This window comes from Mangifera indica, chromosome 12 (genome assembly GCF_011075055.1).
Source record: "Mangifera indica cultivar Alphonso chromosome 12, CATAS_Mindica_2.1, whole genome shotgun sequence".
Lineage (NCBI taxonomy): Eukaryota > Viridiplantae > Streptophyta > Magnoliopsida > Sapindales > Anacardiaceae > Mangifera > Mangifera indica.
The window spans coordinates 855,976-877,468 of NC_058148.1; the positions used below are offsets into that span (position 1 = coordinate 855,976).

Consider the following 21,493-nt stretch of genomic DNA (forward strand, 5'->3'; position numbering starts at 1 on the left):
TTGTTGCAAATGTTTCTACAACAATATGGCCGCTAGGCTTAGACGTGATTTTTAAAAAAAAATTTTATATAAAATTTTACTTATAAATACACACTCAATCTTTCAACCATCTCATTTCTTATTCTTTTAAATCTTAATGCTCTATCTTTCAATCAAATTCTCTCAAATTTAATTAAAATTTCTTTTTATTTTTATCAATTCCAGTTTTAATTTCTATAATTTAATTATTATTATCTTTCTATTATACAATTTTATAATTATTTATAAAATTTATTTCTATAATTAATTTTATTTATCATATATTATTATTATTTTTCTCATTATTTTTCATAATTAATTATATATTTTATTTTATTTATTATAAAAAAATAACAAATAGTGAAAATTCTTTAGGTAATAGAAGATTCGATCAACATTCATTCACATTTGATGTCGATAAAGATTAATTTGTGGAAGATTTATCAACACAACAAAGAAGAAGTCAATATGCAGAGGTGAGGCTATAACAACAATAACAAGTGGAGATGAAACAACAACCACAAAAATTTTTTATCTCCGATATTTTCAAAATTCATTTAAAAAATACAAAAAAAATGATAATTTTGAAGTAGCTTACAGTTATTATAAGCAAATTTATAAGCTCAAGCAAGGAAGTGGATATGAGACATTCAAAAGACACTTGGAATCGAAGCATCTTAAAAAAATTAAACAAAATAGAGGCCAAACACAAATAATCGGGTATGATTCTTTACATAAATCTCTATTTATTTATAGTGATAATAAAAGTAAAGAAAAATTTGTAAAAATAGTAGTAATAAATCACTTAACATTTAGTTTTGGTGAAAATTTATGTTTTAATAATTATTGTAAAATTGCATTAAATTCTACACATAAAGTTATTCTTAGGAACAGATTAAAAAGAGCATTATTAAGTTTATATAAAAAATAAAAAAAGAATTAATTCAATTATTTACAAATTTAGAAAGATGTGTGTTTATATATAATGATATTTAGAGTGACCATTGACAAATTTACTCTTATATGGGTATAGTTTGTCATTAGATAGATAATAAATTTCAATTACAAAAAAAAATTTTAATATTTAGAGTTTTTGATGATCGGCGTATTTTTGATAATATTTATAGAATAATTAAAAGAATATTAGAAGAATATAAATTAGTTTTTTAAATTTTATTTAATAAGATAGTTGCAAATATAGTCTCAATTACTGATTTAATAAAAATTTGAAAGCCCAATTTAAATGATAGATTTTTTCATATTAGATGTGCATATCATGTGTTAAATTTATGTGTATAAGATGGTTTAATATATCTTAATAATTATATTAGTCCAATAAAAATATCAATTTCATTTTTATAGACACATTCCTAGATAATGAAAGAATGGGATAAATTTTGTAAAATACATAGTAGAAGACCAAAAAAATTTCCTAAAGATACATTGACTCATTGGAATTCAACATATGAATTATTCAACGAGTCTTTTGATTATATTAAATTATTGTGGATGATATATCCCCAACATTGAGATATTTGTAATATAATTTTAGATGTTTTAAAAAAATTTAATAATGCAATTTATACTTTAGTGAGGTTTATTATCTCATTTCTCATTTGTTTTTAAATGAAACCCTTAATATTATTGAGACTTTATAAGAGGCTGAAAAAGATGTTATTTAAAAAAAAAACTATTTTTTTAATAAAAACAAAATAGTTAAATTACTATAAGAAATTCTAAAAAATTTTCTTGTAGCTTGTTTTTTTGATCCTAGGTTTAAATTAGATAGTATTACAAATTATTTAACATTATATTATGAATGAATGCATGCAATTAGATGATGAGGATGAAGTTAATATTCCATTAACTATAACTAGCATTATGAATTTAATTAAAGAAATTTATGTGAAATGTTCATTAGTTTATGAGAACCAAGGTGGTTCTTCTTCCTTTCTATCACTTATTGCCCCATCACCAACCCAAAATATTAGTAATGATGATCGTATTGATAGAAAGAAACATCAGACTCCATCTCAGAGCTTGAAATTTATCTAACCACTACTTTTGAGTTTGGTGATAGTAATATAGGTAAAAATTTTCCAGTTCTAGAATGATGAAGTCGACATGTATCAACTTTTCCAACATTAGCAACTATTGCTAAACAAGTTATAGCAGCACCGACATCAACTGTCATAGTGGAATAAGCTTTTAGTCACAGGGACAATATATTGGACAAGAGACAATCAACTTTGTCTCCCGAGTCTATTAAAGCCCAAGTATGCATGGACAATTGAACAAGAGTAGAATTATACCGATAAGATATAAAAGTGGACTTTAATGTAGAACCCCTTGATTTAACTACAGATAGTTCGATGATAGGAATTAGTAATCAAGAAAGCGGAGGTGAATGATAAGGTAAAGGGGTACCGTCGACTCTCAAGTATGCGAAGGTAAAAGAATCATGTAAGTTTTAATTCTTCTAAACCCTAAGAGGATACATAGGAAATTTAATTGAAAAATTAAGTCAAAGCCTTTTTAAAATTTTTAAAATTTTAATTATTATAATTATTATTTAAAAAATAAATCGACCCATGAATCAAAACCGATGATTCGATGTCGATTTTGAATCGAGGCCATGAATCAAAATCGTTAGTTTTAAACCGATTATGAACCATATTGTAACGGTTCTGATTTACGATTCTTTTTTTTTTTGAACAGTGAATCGGTGGTTCTGAACCAAAATCGTCGGTTCATGAACCGTGGCTATGTTTTCAAACACACTCACTCTCATTTTTACTCAATATTTGATACTGTAGGTTCGTTTGAAAAGAAAAAATTTGTATTTTTGAATTTGAGTCGAAAGAAATCAATTCGTGAGAAAAATGTGTTTATATGAATCTTAATTCAAAACTTAATTTTATTTGTTAAATCTAGTTCATATGTTTTGAATATTTAATAATAATTTAGGGTTAAATAAAATGTTAGAAAAATATGAGAGCATTTTGATATTACCCATTGTAAGAAGGTTTTAAATGAAATGTTAGAAATAGATAGATACATTTCGATACAAGATAATCTATAAGGGTATTAAATGAATGTTAGATAATTAAAGAGGGTTAATTGAAATGTTAAAAAATTATGGGGGGCATTTTAATAGTAATATTTTAAGACGGTTTTAAATGAAATATTAGGAGTAGATAGATACATTTCAATACAAGACAACATATGAAGGTGTTAAATAAAATGTTAGATAATTATTGGGGTTTAAATAAAATGTTAGATAATTATAGGAGGTTAAATGAAATGTTAGAAAAATATGGAAGATATTTTGATATTAAACATTGTAAGAAGATTTTAAATGAAATTTTAGGAATAGATAGATGCACTTTGAAACAAGACAACATATGAAAGTTTTGAATTAAATGTTAGATAATTATAGAGGGTTAATTGAAATGTTAAAAAAATATGAGGGGCATTTTGATATTAAACATTGTAAGAAGGTTTTAAATAAAATTTTAGGAATAGATAGATGCACTTTAAAATAAGACAATATATGAAGGTGTTGAATGAAATGTTAGATAATTATAGAGGGTTAAAAAAATATTAGAAAAATATGGGAGACACTTTTATATTAAACATTGTAAGAAGGTTTTAAATAAAATATTAGAAACAGATAGATGCATTTCGATACAAGATAACATATAATGGTGTTAAAAAAATGTTGATAATTATAGGAGTTAATGAAATATTAGAAAAATATGAGAAACATTTTGATATTAAATATTATAAAAAATGTTTTAAATGAAATTTTAGGAACAGACAGATGTATTTTGATACATGCCAACATATGAGGGTATTAAATGAAATGTTAGATAATTATAGGGGGTTAAAAAATGTTAAAAAATTATAGGGGTATTTTGATATTAAATATTGTAAAACAGTTTTAAATGAAATGTTAGTAGTAAATAGATGCATTTCGATATAAAAAAACATATGAGAATGTTAAATGAAATATTATATCATTATAAGAGGTTAAATGAAATGTTAAAAAATATTAGGGGTATTTTGATATTAAACGTTGTAAAAAGGTTTTAAATGAAATGTTAGGAATAGATAGAGAAATTTTGGAAAGTTAGAGGTGGCAAATATATCAATAAATACTCATTGTAGATTTTTTTTCTTATAAATGTTTAATTTTTTTCCAAAATTTTTGATTGTATGATTGATACTTAAAATAATTGGTTATGCTTCTATTTGTTTCCAAGGAGAATGGATCCAATGTGATGAGAACACAATGAAATATGTTTGGAAGTTGCAAATAATTGATAAAAATTTCCTCTGGAACAATATTTGAGGGATTTATCAAATTTTGAGTGAATATTACAGTATTAATCCAATCAAAAATTATATTTAACTATGTATAAAACCAAAAGGAATTGAACTCGACTACCCTATAAAGATTGAAAATGATGAGGATGTCCAAGACCTTATTGACATGTCTTAATACTTCAAGGAATGTATCCTTATTTTTGTTATATATATCCTAATCGAAGGACAAGAAGAAGAAGAAGAAGGAGAAGAAAAAGAAAAAATTGGTGAAGTGAAAAAAGAATGTAATTGGGAAAAATTGATTGATTTCAATAATGATGCATTCTATATTGCTAATGAATTGGCTTGTGGAGACAAAGAGAGGGTTCCCAACTGAGGTGACTTTGACATAAATAAGATGATTGATATTCTTTTTGATGAGGTAAATTCTAAGGATATGTCACATGTTACCTATGATATAAATCATTTGTAGCTTGAAGATCTTATTATGGGTGGCAAAAATTATTCAGGACCATTTTTTGACAATGTCCCCACTGATCCGTCTAAGTGGTTTTCTGATTTTCCTCCACAACCTTTAACATCATCAAGTGGTGTAAGATCAATCTGAGAAGAGAATACTGTAAAACTTGGTGATATTTTTTATGACAAAAAACACTTGAAAAATGTTGTGAACCAATTTTCCCTAGAGAAAGGATTTAAATATAGAATGTTTAAGTCTACACGGGGTGATAAAAAATTAAATGTTATGATAAAAAATGTCAATGGTATTTAACGGGAAGCAGAGTCAAATCCAATCAAGTCTTTTGAATTGGTAAAATAAATCCAAACCACACATGGGGCTTGGGTTTTTGATAAATTAATAATGTCAAAGTTTGTATTGATTGTTTGAATTTATTAGGCTAAAAAGATCATTATCGACATCACTGATAAAATTGACATTTCATATTCACGGCTTGACGGGCAAGAAATTGAGCTTTAAATTCATTAAATGGCTCATCGGAAGAATCATTTATGCTCTTACTTGATTATTACTATAATTTAGAGCATGATAATCCAGAAACAGTTACAACCATAGAAACAGATGATGAATATTGATTTAAGTATTTTTTCATGGCATTGGAATGTTCCGTCCATGCATTTAAATAATATATTCGACCTTTCATTTGCATTGATGTTTTTTTCTTTAAAGATCAATATCTAGGACATTTATTCTTTGTGGTGGGCCTTGATGGTAATAACCAGATATACCTAATTGTTTTCGATGTTGGTAAAAAAAAAAGATCATGATATGTGATGTTGGTAAAAAAAAAAGATCATGACATGTGATATCAGAAAACAGAACTGAAATTCGAAAACAACATATAAAAATATCCTAGAATGTCAAAAATTGAAAAGTTGATTGAAAATTTGAAAATTACAAGTCCAAATATCCTAGAATGATGAAAATAAAGAAATGGACCTGAATTTCAAAAACTGCATATTGAATAACCAAAGTACAAGAGCTATTGAAAAACCAATATGAAATTCAAAAACTATATTTAAAAAAGCTCTAAAATAACAAAAATAAAAAAACAGAGCTGAAATTTGAAATCTACATCTCAAAAAGCTCTAAAATGAAAATATCAAAAAACAAACCGAAAATTCAAAAACTGCATGTCTAAATACCGTCGAATGATAAATACCGAAAATTTGAACTAAAATTCAAAAAGTGCATGTTGAAAACTTTAGAAATCACAAAAATCGAAAAATGGACTTGAAATTTGAAAACTACATGTCCAAAAACCCTAGAATGTGGAAAACGAAAAGAAAATTTGAAAACTACACGTCAAAAACCCTAGATTTAGAAAAGTTATTATTTGTCCCCTTAACATTTTCTTGCTCTTCCATAGGTCCAAAATGTTTCAAATAATATCAATTTTCCCCCTAATATTTTCTCATTCTCCCACAGGTCCTAAATGCTTAAATAATTTCAATTTGCCCCTTATTAATTTCACTCTATCTCACATGTCCAACAAGTTGAAAAAATTGCAATGTCACCCGCATAGGTGTTCATACGAGTCTAATTGTTTAAAAAATCAATATTTCCCCTCTCCCATGTGGTTCCCACGTGCTATGTCGTGGGAGAAGTTTGAAAACTTGTAATTTCCTCCCTCCCCCAAGGTTCCCTCGTATGTGTCTCGACATACCTATTGTTTGAAAACTCACATTTGCCCCCCTCCCTCATGTCATCAATTCAACCTAGGGGATATTTCTCAAACCTGTGAATCCCCGAGTTTGTAAAAATCCCTTGGGTTGAATTTTGATTTGAAAATTGATCAATTTTTCAACCAAAATTGTAATTTTCGGCTCCCATTTCAATAAAAACCGATTGTACACTAAGTTAAACACAATAGTCCTAAACTAATTTATCTAAAACAACCAAGATTCAAGTCACAAAATCAATTGTTCAAATCACAAAACCCTAAACTAAAAATACCCTAAATGTTACTCTAATCTATTAAATTTAAACATAAAAATGATTCAAACAAGATAAATGATGATTTACTCACCTTCTTGGTCATTTTTGTCGTCGAAAATTGTAAAAAATTTGATTAAATGTCAAATTTTTGTGCCGTGGGAGAGCTGTGGAAGCGTCCATGGGTTTTGAAATTTTTTGCACAGTGCCATGGGAAAAATTTGGGTGAGGATTTGATATTTTTTGGGTTTATATATGGGGCATTTCAATAATTTTAGAGAAAGTGGGTTTTTTTGCTTAGGTCCAGTAAAATTGGCTAGAGTTGTTGACAAAGGTTATTGACAAGATAAATAGTATTTTATGGATAATATTGTTGTTAGTGGGATGAATGATATTATTGGTGGGATAAATGATATTGTCGTAGGGGGATTCGGCCAAACTTATGCCAAGCTATCAAACTAAAATTCTAACTTAAATTCAGCTTGTTTCAAGCCAAATTGGCTCGATTCGAATTCAATCCTAATTTTAGCATAAAATATTTTGATAAATCCATCAAGGTTTTAACTTTGCAATGAGTTCTTAATGTATCGCCTATACAATGAATAGTTTCTATGGGGAAATGAACAATATTGTTTGAGGGAGATTTAAACCGAACTTGAGTCAAGTTATTGAATTGAAACTCTGGCTCAAATTTGGTTCGAATCAATCTGAACACCAAGCTGAGCTGGCACAGTTCTTTTAGCATTAGATATTCTGATGAAGCCATGAAGTTATGAACTTTCCAATGAGTTCTTAATGATTAAAATGGTGCATAGGCTGTTGTAATGCCATCTAGCAGCAGATGTAGATATTTACAGATGAAGATCAGTATTACATAGAATATACCAGGATTGGTTTATCTGACTTGATTGTATTGACCTTTTATCTAAATGAAATGCAGGCATTTGCCGATGAACTTGAAATTCCTTTCCTTGAGACAAGTGCTAAAGATTCAATCAATGTGGAACAGGCTTTCTTAACCATGGCAGCCGAGATCAAGAAAAAGTAAAACTGTTTTTCAACTTTTTCCCTTTTTCAGATGCTGTGATATTGCAAAGTGACTTCGGACTTGTCGCAACCTGGGGACAAACCCAGACTGGGTTTGTCTTATTTCCGACTTAGGCTATCGGATTGGGGTGAATCGTGACCTAACTGTCGGAAACATCCCAACTCATAGTTTGTAATTGTTGGGATTCAAACCCAATATCTTGCAAGTGAATATGTACATGTTTGACTATCAGACCAGATTCAATTTTGATTAAATTTAGTGTAGATTTAATATAGCATTATTAAATAGGAAAAAATGTTTCGAAATTAAATAATATATCGGCTTGACCATCAGTCAACTGGTTTGATAATTGGTTGACTCATTCCAGTCTCTTCATTAAGTCAACACTTGGTCCGGGTTGAAACATTGATAGAGATGTGACGATCTTTGCTTGTTAAATACCTATTTGCTATTTCTTTGAACGTTGCATGCTCTCATATTTTTCTGATAACAGAATAGGCAATCAGCCGACTGCGACAAAATCTGCAGGAACTGTGCCGATGAGGGGACAGCCAATCCAGCAAAAGGCCAACTGCCGTGGTTAGAATTAATGTTCTAACACCAAACTCTGTTTAATTTTCTTGACTGCATTGTTACATGAATCTCTTGGCACTGCCAAATATTGTCTGCTTTTACTGTGATAAAAAAGGTTCTTACCATTGCCAAAAGTATTCCCCTGGTTAATCAGAAGAAGATGCATTGTAGTTGGTTGCTTTACATAAAAGTTTTTATTGTAGATGATTAAGAAAGGCAGAAACTTTTTGTTTTTGGTTTTGTTTCGGCCTGATTCTCAAAAAAAAAAAAGAAATCACTGATACAAGTGTGGTATTAATAATGATATATCACTATAGACAAAATAATATTTAATCACATGATAACATATTATTATTAAATATAATATTACTCTTTGTTAATTAACCGACTTTTAAAGAAGTCAAATGAAAATTATATCGTGTGTTCGTCTAATCATTGCATATCATCTTAAGGTACACAATATGAACCTTATGATTAAATAACTAGAAGTGAATTTAATCAGAATTGTTTGAATTTGGATCAATATTTGGTTTAAACAAGTTGAATTCAATCTAAACAAATTTTAGTTCAAATTCGGTTTGATGCAAACCCCTTGTGCTTGTGTTGTCAAATTGAAGTGTGCCTCATCGATGATTTCTTTTTCATTTCCAACAATTCGAAAAAATCAAATTCAATCTCAAATTAATTGATTTGGATTCAAGCTTAACTCGAGCTAGTTGTTTTTGCTTAAATCTGATTGTTTTAGACAATTTTACTTAGACCCCCTTAATTTTAGTAATTTAATATAATTTCCTTAATTTTAATCAGCCCCAGTGGATAACTATATCCATTTAATCATTTGGTTCATTTAAGACTTTTTTCTCAATATGGATATGTTATTGTAAATTAATATTAATATATTGAATAAAATTATTCGTACAAGCAAATTGTCTAAACTCATATGTATAAAGTGATGTGATTCTTTATTTTTTCATTTAATTTAAAGTCATTCAATCAGATGCTATCATTATATCAAGTTGTATTAATAAGTTTGTATAATATATTTGTACATATAATATTATTCTAAAGTATTTGAATTAGAGATAAAATAAATAATTTGATTATTCAATTATCAAAATTAGCCAAAATACCCTTCCACTAAGCAAAAATGTCCAAAATCACTATTTTCAAGCAAAAATACACGAATTCACTATTCCCAAGCAAAAATGCCCATGACTTTTTCTAAAATGTTAAAATTACCCTTCCCCTCATTTATATAAACCCTCCTCACTCACTATGAGGGGTTAAATGAAATTTTATTAAAATTAGGGGGCATTTTGATATTTTACATTATAAGGGCATTTTGATATTTCTTTATTATTTCATAACTTTTTCTAAAATATCAAAATTACCCTTCTCCTCATTTATATATAAACCCTCCTTACTCACTATGGGAGGCATTTTGATACATTAATTTGTTTATAAGTTAATATCTATCTCTTTGTAAATATAGTATTACTTTTTTCTCCCAAATGCTATATCAAAATCATCATTGAATTCGGTAAAATTTTATAATACTATGCGTTATTTTGGAAATTCCACACATTGTTTTTTTATTCAAATTTTAATTTTTAATCCTCAAGCTCATAAACTTAGTCTTCGAAATCAAGATGGAGTGTACACAGCCATTTTAATGGCCGCACCTAAGAAACTCTATTTCAAAGCCTCTCCATACTCAAAAGCCCACTACTTTTTCACCTTAAAACAATCTGTCCTGACGAAGAGACTGCTCTTCTGCAAACTCAAAACCCCATTAGGGCTTTATCAAAAAAGTGTCTTTTCAAATTTAGATCAAACATTAATTTGATGAAAAGGTTGATCTAAGTCAATAGATATATTTGACGTCAATGTAGGCGATTTTGGGGTAAGGTCAGACTATTCAAATTGGCATGCCTGATTTGGTTTTTAAAACATTGTTAAAAGATACAAAAGAACGCAATTCAAACTACAATTTCCTTCACATTGTATTCTATTATTACATTATACACTAAATTCCACAGAAAACTATGGCATGCCTCATGCAAACTGCCATAGCAAAATCATCAAATATCTGGACAACAAACAAATGACGTGCAAGTTTGAACATTCAATATATCGTAAGTTGAAACAATAACCATTCCAAGGATGAAAAATGAACATTAAGAGAAAAATCAACAAGAACCGGTGGGACTGTGGTAATCCGAAACCACCTTCAGGTTCAGGATGAAGAGCAACAAGGTTTCTTTGTGTTGGCTTCGGATGTGGCTCCTACATCGATAGTCTGACCTTCTTTAACACTGGCAGGTGCTGGCTCGCCTGAAGCTAGTGATTTCTTACTAATTATTCGATATATCTCTGAGAGAATTGTTTGGAATGCTTTCTCTACGTTTGTTGCTTCAAGAGCAGAGGTTTCAATGAATGATAGGCCTTCTTTCTCTGCATAACCTTGGGCGTCCTCTGTGGCAACTGCTCGAAGATGCTTCAGATCAGTTTTATTGCCAATCATCATGATCACAATGTTGGCATCTGCGTGATCTCTGAGTTCCTTCAACCACCGGCTCATGTTTTCAAACGTTGTTGGTTTTGTCACATCGTAAACTAGAAGAGCTCCAAGGGCACCCCTGTAGTAGGCGCTGGTTATTGCCCGGTATCGCTCCTGACCCGCTGTGTCCCATATTTGAGCTTTCACAGTTCTTCCCTCAACCTGAACACAAGGAAAAAAAAAATTCTCTTTAAGCATACAACAAACAATTACTTGTCTGCAGGAAACATATTCGATATTTCAGTCTGGCATAAATTATGATAATACGTGAGTCATATTTCCATTTTATTCCATAAACCCAAAACTAACAAATCTTAGCTTCCAAGCATTCTCGCCTGAACCCCAAACACAACAAAAGGTATCTGAACAATATGGTATTACAAAGACGTCTCAGATTCTATTGCTTTAGATCTATGTTACCAGAAAATATAGGATCAACCATATAAAGATCTACTTTGCTCTTGAGAATCACAAAGATGATTGAATACTGTTAGGACCTCTGCCACAGTAAGAGATGTGGAGCAAAAAGAAATGCCGGGTTAAGGGAGATTTCGGAAGATTCCATACAAAGGAGGGAGGCCACGTTTAGAGTGGAAACTTGGAAGATTAGTTAGAATGGGGGAATAAAAGAGAGACAGGAAGGAGAGAGGGGGAAGGAGGCATATTATCTTGGTTTTGGGTAGCTTTTATCTAATTGGGAGGCCTTAGCTTCTCAAATTTGCTGGTTATCTTTTGGTTTCATTGTTTTCCATTGTTTACCGCAGAGAATTGGCTTTGTAAACATTGTATGGTTCTGTGAATATACAAAATAGCAGAGAGGCTTATTCAATTCTGGGTGTTGTCAGTGTTACCTTCTGGAAAATAAATTTTGTTTGCTTGTGCTGGTTGTGTGTGGGTCGATTTGTGCAAGTTTCTATCAAATACTAACATGAAGGATAGGTGTCCCCAGTCCTAATAATAGAAATATTTAAAACTATTGCTTCCCAGTTAACATATATATTGGTTTTCTATATTGCTAGAAGATAACTGATGTGGGGTATGAAAGTGAACACTTGATCCATCTCAAAATCAACCAAGACCTAGGCCTAACCACTCACCCTAGTTCACCCATGCTAATCCTTTTCAAGCCAAATTGACTAGGATTGTGCTAGGTTAAATACTTTTCTTACTAATTTATCCATATAAATTAATGTGATTAAGTGATCTAATTATTTATTTTATATTTTAATCACTTAATTACAATAATATATATAAATTTGTATGAATAAGTTTACAACAAGAGCTCGTTAATGTAGTATTATTCCATTTCAAAATCAGAAGTCTATACTCCTAAAACGTGCAAACGCTAAAATTGGACTAAATCTACTCTACCAAAGAAGCATTCACCGGAATGCCAGTTGTATTATCATCCTATCTAGTTCATATTTAATCATTACTTACACAATATCGTGTAACATGCAACTTTCATAAACAATTTAGAAAGTGTAACACTACTCTTCCTAATTACACATTTCATTGACAAAACATAAGAATTAGAATAAATGTTACACTCTGAAATTCAATTCATGTTCCGAATGCAAACTTTGTGAATCTAACAAAATAATGTTACATATACAAACACTTTTTATTAACTCACCTCTATTATCCCTACAATTGACATGAACGTGTAATTGAATAATTTTAAAATAAGAAAAAAAAAAAAATTACATCACACCATCACATTTTTACTTTTTAAATTGTAACAATAAGTTAGTAAGAAATGTTTGTATAAGTGGTTTTATTTGAGAAATATTATACTTATAATGAGTAATAATTTGTGTACTAATAATGATATGTACACCTAATTTTGAGTACCTATTGGGTACCCATATAATATATCATCATATGATTGAATGATATTGAATAAAGAAAATAATAACACCATCTCATATCATCTGAATACTCAATTAAGTAACACATAACATTACTCAATTCATAATTTTCTAATTATATAATAACACATTTATTGTTAAAATAAAACTATACATCAAAACAAATTTTACAATAAATTAAAATAACAACTTATGATTAGATAATACAATTATTTACTTTATTTTTTATTTCAAACTCACCAATCAAATACTATTATATCAGTTTGGATAAATAAATTTATCTAATTTATTTATAAATGTAGTATTACTTTAACCATTTATACTTAAATCGGTACACTACACATAATTTTATTGCTGTTATTTCAGCACTAGGAACAATTTTTCGATTTAATGTTTATCCGTCCATTAAGTACAGGACACATTATCACCATCGCAGAAACAGTAAGTATTCCCATGATTTATCTACCATCACCTTCATATACACCAAATAAATCAAGAAAAATAAATCTAAGTAAACAGATCAACAGAAAATTCAACAAGTACAGTAATATATCGAACCCAAATCACTTAAAATTAAAATAAAATAATTCAGATCAAGTATTTACACAACTAAAAACCTCAAACTAACAAAAAAATTAAATTGAATTAAACTAAAATAATTACTTGAAGAGTACGGGTGGCGAATTCGACGCCTATTGTGGATTTTGATTCTAAACAGAACTCATTACGAGTAAATCGGGAGAGCAAGTTGGATTTGCCGACTCCGGAGTCCCCGATTAAAACTACTTTAAACAAGTAATCGTATTCCTCGTCCGGTCTCCTCGCCATATATGTAGAAATGAAACGACAAGTCGTCCGGCAGAATATCAGTCGTTCGAGAAAGGAAATCAGAGAGAGAATCGCAGAAAATATCGTTCTTGTTTTTTCATTGTGCAAGGAGAGTTTGAAGAGTTGTGAGTGAATGGAAGGACGGGTATACCCCTCATCTTTTTCGAGATCTGGATTCAGTTGAGGGGTAGAATGAGAAATATGAATTTATTTGTTTTAAATTTGAAAAGCGCCTTATTGGTCACCACTCGGATGGTTTTGAGATTACTCTTTGAAATTCCCCTGTTACTTAGTCCCTAAGGACATTTAATGTGAATAATATTTTACCATAAAAATAAAAAATTATTTTAGAAATAAATTATTCAAAAAATTATTAAGTATAAATAATTATTATATTTAATAAAATTAAATAAAAATTTATAGATATAAATAATAATTGTGTTTGATTTGAGATAATAAAATAATAATAAAATATTATTTTATTTAAATATCTTTAGGTATAATTAAATCAATAAAGTTCATATACCATAGATTTTAGATAGGATGATATGCCATCATAGATGGTTGATCATGAGAAAGTTCTTTTACCTTGAAAGGAACAACTTTAGAGCACGTAAGAGTTACATAGATTTACATAGTACGTCGCAAGCCAAAAACATTTAGTTTTCTTATGACTCAGCACGATGACGTATTAGTCATCTTTAATGAAGAACCTAAGACTTATGATGATGTTGTCTCGAGTCTAGATTATGATAAATGGTTGGATGCTATGAAATCCAAAATAGATTTTATATATTAAAATCAAGTATAGACTCTAGTGGATGCATCTGAAAGAATTTTCTAATTAAAGAGTCTAAATTTTAGAGTTTCTTATTGAAAGGAGTAAATTTTCACTATTTATATTAAAGATGTCAAATTAATTATATTGCTTAAAAAAAATCAATCTTAATTATTTTTGTTCGGTACATTTAATAAAAAATATATTAAAATTTTGATTTCTAATATAAGAAAATATAAAAATTCAAGCCTTCAATATGAAAATCTAAAAATTTTGTTTTTTAATAAAAATACAAAAATTGGTTATATTAATAATAAAAAAAGTGATAATTAAATATCTCTCATTATTTTTATCATTTTTTAAGTAGGAAAACATAAGTGTAGTAATGACAATAGGAAAAAAGGGGTGAGGACGGCTATCCCTGTCTCACCCCCACAAGTTGGGATACATTCTCTCCTTGTCTCATTCTCACTATGAAAATTACGAGGAATAACCATCTCTTATCTGTTGAGAATAATTTTCTCTCTTTTTGTTGCTCTCCTTTCAATCTGTTTGAATATTATCTTAATTATAATATTATGATAAATAATTAAATATTTTTATAAATTATATTTTGAAAATAAGTATGAAATAGTAAAAACTTTGGGAATAGTTTTTATCCCCCTCATTCTCACTTTTGTTAAAGAATCTCTTAGGATCAAGTCGGGGCAAGCCTTTTTTTTGAAGGCCAAAGGACTATTTTTCACCCAAGTTTATGTGCGATCTCAAAGTCATATCTATGAGACTTGAAAAACCTAAAATCCCACCCATAACATAATTATTGTTAAAATTTTCTGTTAGAGATAAAAATAAAATTGTTATTTTACTAATAATATTAAAAATATATAAAATTTATTATATTTTCTTTTTTAACTTTTAAAAAATAACAATTTTATCTCTATTTAAAGTTTTCTAACTTTGAAAAGTCATATTTTGTCTTTAAATTTTTTCTTCACTTCTTCGACCATCATCTCCGACTCCGACGACCTCCCCTATCCATCTTAAATTGTTAGTCAACACATGTAAATAAATCTGGAACGGATCTCTTCATCAAAGACAAAGAAAACCAATGAGATTTGGGCGAAGAGATTTCAAATCTCTTTGTCGACAAAGAGATCTTCCAATGCCTAGATCTCTTCGTCAATGAAGAGATATGAAACCCATATCTCTTCGTTGACGAAGAGGCTTCGTCGTCGCCTTTTCCAGATCACTGAAGAAAGTGGTCGAGAGAGAAGAAAAAAATTCTAAGGTTTTGGAGATGAAATATGACTTTTCAAAGTTAAAAATCTTTAAGAGAGGTGAAATGTTAGTTTTTAAAACTTAGGAGAGAAAAATGTAATAAATTTTATATTTTTTTAATATTATTAGTAAAATAATAATTTTGTCCTGTTTTTAATAGAAATTCTAATAAAAATTTTTAACCTAAATTAATCAATAAGTGAGACTTCAAGTTTTTTAAATTTCATGGGCGTGACTGTAATTTTGAGTGGTTAAGTTGCATCGTAAAAAAGCCTTGGGACGTTTTTTGGGAAATTAGCCCAGTAATGAAATAACCCACATCGCGCTATTTCTCTCCACTGAGAATTACTCTCTTGAAACTGCCTTATTCATCAACCGGAAATTAGCGCTGAAAACTTCTCGCAGTCGTCGCTGCACGCCGGTGTAAGCGAGGTTCCGCCTTTCTGTGCCTTAGAGGTTTGACTTCTTCCATCACATTGTAATGTTCGATTTATTATGTTATCTTGTCAAATTTAAAATGATTGAATTTCAAATTTGAATTATATATGAGCGAATTGCCTTTCTAGTTTCGTTTCTCACTGTTTCGACTAAATTTGTGTCTAATTTTTAGTATTTTCTAAAGACGAATAGCTGTTATTATGTTGTAAGAGTGAGAGTTCTTGAACTAGAGCCTAGTGTAATTGAGAACTTGAGTGTCCATCGGTCTGGCGACATGTAAGCTCAACCACTTAGTGACACTTCATTGTTACTACGCAATACGGTCTAAAAGCCTTAACACTATCAATATATTGTCATCTTTTGACACAGTCCACGGTTTTACTTTTGTGGTTTGCAACCAAAATGACAAGGATTATACATGACAAATCCTTTAATCCTAATATTTCTAAGCAATTGTTGCTCTTGTTTTTTTTCTTGTGAAGCAGCCTTAAAAATTTCATGCTAAGTTTTTTGTTCAAGTTAATAATTTTGTGCTACAGGGCAACTAGAAAGTTATAAGAAAACGGAATTATTCTTGATACAGGCAACAACAATATTTCACTGCATAGTAGAAGGATTTATTGTGGAAAACCGATTTTCTTTGTGTTAACATGGATGTTGTGAGTTCAGTAGTTGAGAAAGTAAAGGGGTTTTCAATATCAAGCCAAAATTTTGTAAACAGCCTTGTACAGCGCCACCAAACTTCGAACAGCTGCAATCCGGTATTTGTAATTCAGTTTCTCTCTACTTTTTCATTTATTGTTTATCATGCTGTTGTGTTCTTGCTCTTGTCATTTGTTGTACCATCAAAAATATGGTATTGAATATTGGAAATGACCTTGACCAAACTATCAATTAGATTTTGTTTACGTGAATTTAATGAAATCCTGTAATTTTAAGTTGTAAAATGGTGGGAGCAGTTCTCAAGATATCAGATGACTATTAATTAGTCTATTTTGCTTGAGTCTTTTGTTCAAATTGGGGATCAACTTTGAGGGCTATGCTTTGAGCTGAGATGGAATAAATCTAAAAGTAGGCTTTTACTGGTGATATAGAAGTATTTAAAGTGAAATTTGACTTCCTTTTGTAGTTTAAGGTGACTTTCATTAGGGTTTAGCTAATGAACATCGCATCATAAACCCTTTTCCTATCCCCAGAAGATGGAGAGCATCAATTTCGTTTCAAGAATGCACAGATGTTAGGCTTTCTACAATATTCTTTCTACATGATGTACTAGTAATCTTAATGTAAAGTTTTAGGACAACCTTTACTCTTTTTATTTACAAAAATGTTATGTAATATAACAATTTAACTTTATATAGGAGAATACATACATTAGATGGTGTTATCATGTCAAGATTTTGAAATATGGTCAGCATGTACATTTGGAACCACCATTTTTCTTTTGACAAAGTTGGTGCTTCCATAGGTAGTGATAAACTGCTTGTTGGAGCTTTACAACTCTTCCCATGGCATTATTTTCAGATTGAAATCTTGAAGCGGTTGCAGAGAGAAGCATTCTCAGATTTGATGAAACTAAGAGACAGACAGGACAAAGTTGAGCGAGTGCTTTCCTTCTATAAAACAGCCAAGGGAAGTCCATTCCAAGAAGCTAGCACTCATGTAAGGGGAGAAGTTGATTTCCTGGGAGGTATTTTGATGATGAGAGGTATTGATTCGCAGCATATGGATGCACTTGATAGAGCAGGAATTAGGACAGGGATAACTTCCAGGTTTATTTTTGAAACAAGTTTTGGGCAGAATGATAGTCTTGTAGCAGAGTTGATAGCCAGCGAAACAGGCAATGGAAGCCTCCTTAGTGATGTTTCTGGAATCCCGCTTTCTCTCTCAAAACTATCTTATGCAGCAAATGTTAGTGATTGGTGTTCGGCAACAGCAATCCCAGTGGGAGCTCAATGCAGAGATTTTGATACCACTAAGAATTCTTCTCATCAGGTATGATCTGTTCTTTATATGTGCTTCCTGTAACTTCTGTTAGATTAGCATTAAAGATCTTTTGCCTTCACATGAGCTTGATTGGAGATCCTAAGCTGGAAAGAAAATGCACATCTCCTGATTTTTGATGTTTGCATTAATATTTCAATAAAACTATATATACTTAAAATGTGTGCCAAATTGAGTACTAATGATGCCATTTTATCATGTGATTAGTTGATTTTTAATTAAGAATAAAATAACACCCAATCACATGGTAACACACCATCATTGATACCCAATTTATTGCTCTTATAAGTGCACATAATATTTCTCTTTTTGATTTTCCTAAAGTTAAAAATGTAGGACTTTACAGCGTATCATTCTGTTATTTATTTGTTTTGTTTGTAAGAGTTCCTTTTTTTGACAGATTGGTTAACTTTACCTTAATGTTTTTGTTTAGTGTGGTTCCATTTTCATTGTTGGAGATTGTCAAACTGGTTTTAAGTGAGATTCTTGGGTTCTCCATTTGATTACTTAACTTGTTTTGTCATTGACATTTTTTACTACTCTTAGATGATATAGGCTCATAACTTTATTTTGGTAACCAAAGAGGACTGTGTTTTCTGTATGGCAGAAAAAGGGCCTCACTTATATTTCATCTTTTGAGCCACCCCTTTTGACTCAGCATAATGGTAGTGCTATCGGTGTAACAGTGAGAAAATCAAATGTTGTTGCATCATTGGCTCAATCTGTTTCTGGACGGGGAATGCCGTTGGGTTCTGTTGGATTTGGATATTACTTAAACACTTTTGGGCAAGTTGTATGTCAGCTTCCAAGAGGAATCAAACTCTCTCTTATGGGTCTTCACCAAGTGCCTAAAGTACTGGATCACTGTCTCAGTGCAGCCCTTGCAGTTCCAGTAGGCTTTCTAGAACATCACAATTCTCCTGAGAGAACAGTTGAAGCAGCAGGTCCTGCTTCATCTTTGAGAATACACACCCCAATAATGCCTAGAACTGGATCGATTGCTCTGAAGCTGGAATCGGAACTTGATGCCAGTACAAAAGTAGGAGGTTGGATTGAGATGCTAAATTCAAACTACAAGCATCTTCGTTGGGCTATCACCATCTCAGATACTTCCGAAGATGACATGGGATGGGGCGTGAATCTCAGTGGGATTGAAGGTCCTACAGGGTGGAAGCAATACCAGTTTGAATCTTTTGCAGATCTTAGCTTAGGGAAGAGATTCAACTTGAAACCAGGTGTAGCATACGTGGTGGATGGAGATGCCAAAATACTTGCCCTCATGCTTCGATGCAACTGGTCTCTGTAATTACTGCCTTCACTAAATTCGGGTACCGGATATACTTTTTCCTATCTTCTTTAGGTTTTGCACCTTATTTTGAGTAGATTTTGGAGCTAGAAGACAGTGAGAAATGTTAATAACAACACATTTAGCTCATCAGGTGGGATCGGCACCTCACTCTAAAACCAAAACCTTTGTGATTTGTTTGTGAACTTTTCACTACAAACTTTCTATTGAAGCAATTTTCCCTGTTCTAATTTTACCTGAAATTACCTGGTAGCAAGGGGATGCAGTTGATATTTTGATAAATGTATGGAGAGGTTGACAGTACTAATAATTAACAGTAATACGAACTTGAAGCCAAAATTTTATTTAGGTACATGTATTGCAATAAAATTATGTGTACACATTTTTAATATATGATTTGTATACACAAATGATGTGTCATTATATAATCGACGAAGGCATATAGAAAAACAAAATAATCTAAAGGGTAAATGACCATATCCCACCTAAGGTTTAATGAAATCTTCGATATCTACTCTCTAAGTTTGAAAAAAAGCTAATTTTCCACCAATATGTTAAAGTCAAAAGTTAGTTTTAACACTAAAAAGGTATTTATGTAATTTTGTCAAAATATAATAATATAGAGTTTTAGTGTCATTTTTCAAAACTTACAAGGAGCAAATGAATATTTTCTCTATTTTGTTTCAAAAATTGTCATATTCACCATATATTTTAAAAATGTAATTATACTCCTAATAGTTTTAATATGATATGTACATTCTTATTTTGTTGTATTCTATTTAATTTTTTGGAATATAATTGTTATTTTTGAAATTATTGGTGGGCACATTAAATTTAAGAAATTCAAAAAAACTTTAAACTTTTAGAATTTCTTAAAAACCCCTAAAAATTTTCATTATCAAACCCAAAATTTTTTTAAGAAATTACTACTTACCCTAATTATACAATTATATATTGTTGACACTCTTATCTATATTTATATTAGTAATTTTTAAAAATTTTTAGTTAAAATCAATATAATTAGGGGTATAAAAAACTATTTAATAAAATTTTGGAGGTGTAATATTTTTTAGTTAGAGGGTTTTTTTATTTTGTCTTTTTAATACTTTTATAAAAACATTAACAAAATTTTTAAACAAATTTAATAGATCGGCCAAAAATTGATTTTTTTTTTCAAATTTAAGGAGTGAGATTATATCATTTCATTAAACCTTGAATAGAAAATAGTCATTTGGCCTAATCTAAAATATCAAATGGGTATTGTCACTAACAAAGCTTTCACACCCGGATTGAGCCTTGAGACCGGGAGTCAACTTTGTTTGATATAAGATCGAAACAAAATGTTCTATTGAATAAAAATTATAATCAAATCATAAATTAAACAGTCGATGCACCATTTGTTCTTGAAGTGCTTGTTACAAACTAGATAACGAACCAAGAATTGAAGATTGTGTTTTGGATAAGCTTTACCTTTACGAATGCGAGGTCTATTGTTACTAGCTTCTTAAAGGCTAAAAGACTTATGGTATAGATAATACATTTTATAATAATATATTATATATATAATAAAACATAAGTACTCATATTTTTATTGTAAAGATCATGTGTAATATTATACATATCCATTTTGAAAATACAAATGGTTAAATATTTATTTGTGTTACTATGTAATTGGGTGTTACTTTATCTTTAATTCAAAATATCTAATCACATGATGATATATATTAAGTATGTACTTATTTAGGTATTTAAAATGAGTACATATAATTTTATTTATAGATAATTAGTTTTTTAATATACAATACAATATATAATTTGACTATCATAACATGTGAGCTATCAAGAATTAGAGTTTTTTTGGTTTCTTAATTAAACTCTTATAGGGAACCAAACAAAAGTATAAAAGTATAATAAAGAGTAAGAAAACGTGAATTTATAATGGGTATTAATTTAAATATGATAATATATTATTATATGATTGAATATATACCATTAATTTAAAATCAC

The 21,493-nt window shown here is 29.8% G+C and overlaps 3 protein-coding genes across 5 annotated transcripts; 2 read left to right on the top strand and 1 right to left on the bottom strand.

Annotated features, from left to right (window-relative positions):
- The first annotated feature begins 4,661 nt into the window (after positions 1–4,661).
- On the top strand, positions 4,662–8,434 carry LOC123193093 (ras-related protein RABD1-like). The gene is made up of 4 exons (XM_044605878.1): positions 4,662–4,724; positions 4,820–4,939; positions 7,743–7,846; positions 8,344–8,434. Exons 1-4 carry the CDS (start codon positions 4,662–4,664, stop codon positions 8,432–8,434), a joined length of 378 nt encoding a protein of 125 aa, XP_044461813.1.
- Positions 8,435–10,401: 1,967 nt separating this feature from the next.
- On the bottom strand, positions 10,402–13,809 carry LOC123193665 (ras-related protein RABA2a). The gene is made up of 2 exons (XM_044606729.1): positions 13,518–13,809; positions 10,402–11,145 (listed from the first exon to the last, which is right to left on the bottom strand). The coding sequence occupies exons 1-2, from the start codon at positions 13,680–13,682 to the stop codon at positions 10,660–10,662; spliced, it is 651 nt and encodes a 216-aa protein (XP_044462664.1). The 5' UTR covers positions 13,683–13,809; the 3' UTR covers positions 10,402–10,659.
- Positions 13,810–16,037: 2,228 nt separating this feature from the next.
- Positions 16,038–19,834, top strand: LOC123192354. Of its 3 annotated transcripts, none has more exons than XM_044604879.1 (4): positions 16,038–16,194; positions 16,716–16,937; positions 17,701–18,171; positions 18,788–19,834. In XM_044604879.1, the coding sequence occupies exons 2-4, from the start codon at positions 16,827–16,829 to the stop codon at positions 19,484–19,486; spliced, it is 1,281 nt and encodes a 426-aa protein (XP_044460814.1). In that variant the 5' UTR covers positions 16,038–16,194; positions 16,716–16,826; the 3' UTR covers positions 19,487–19,834. The 3 variants fall into 3 exon arrangements, with proteins under 3 accessions (XP_044460814.1, XP_044460813.1, XP_044460815.1); XM_044604878.1 differs by having other exon boundaries at positions 16,760–16,937; XM_044604880.1 differs by lacking the exon at positions 16,716–16,937.
- Positions 19,835–21,493: the final 1,659 nt, after the last annotated feature.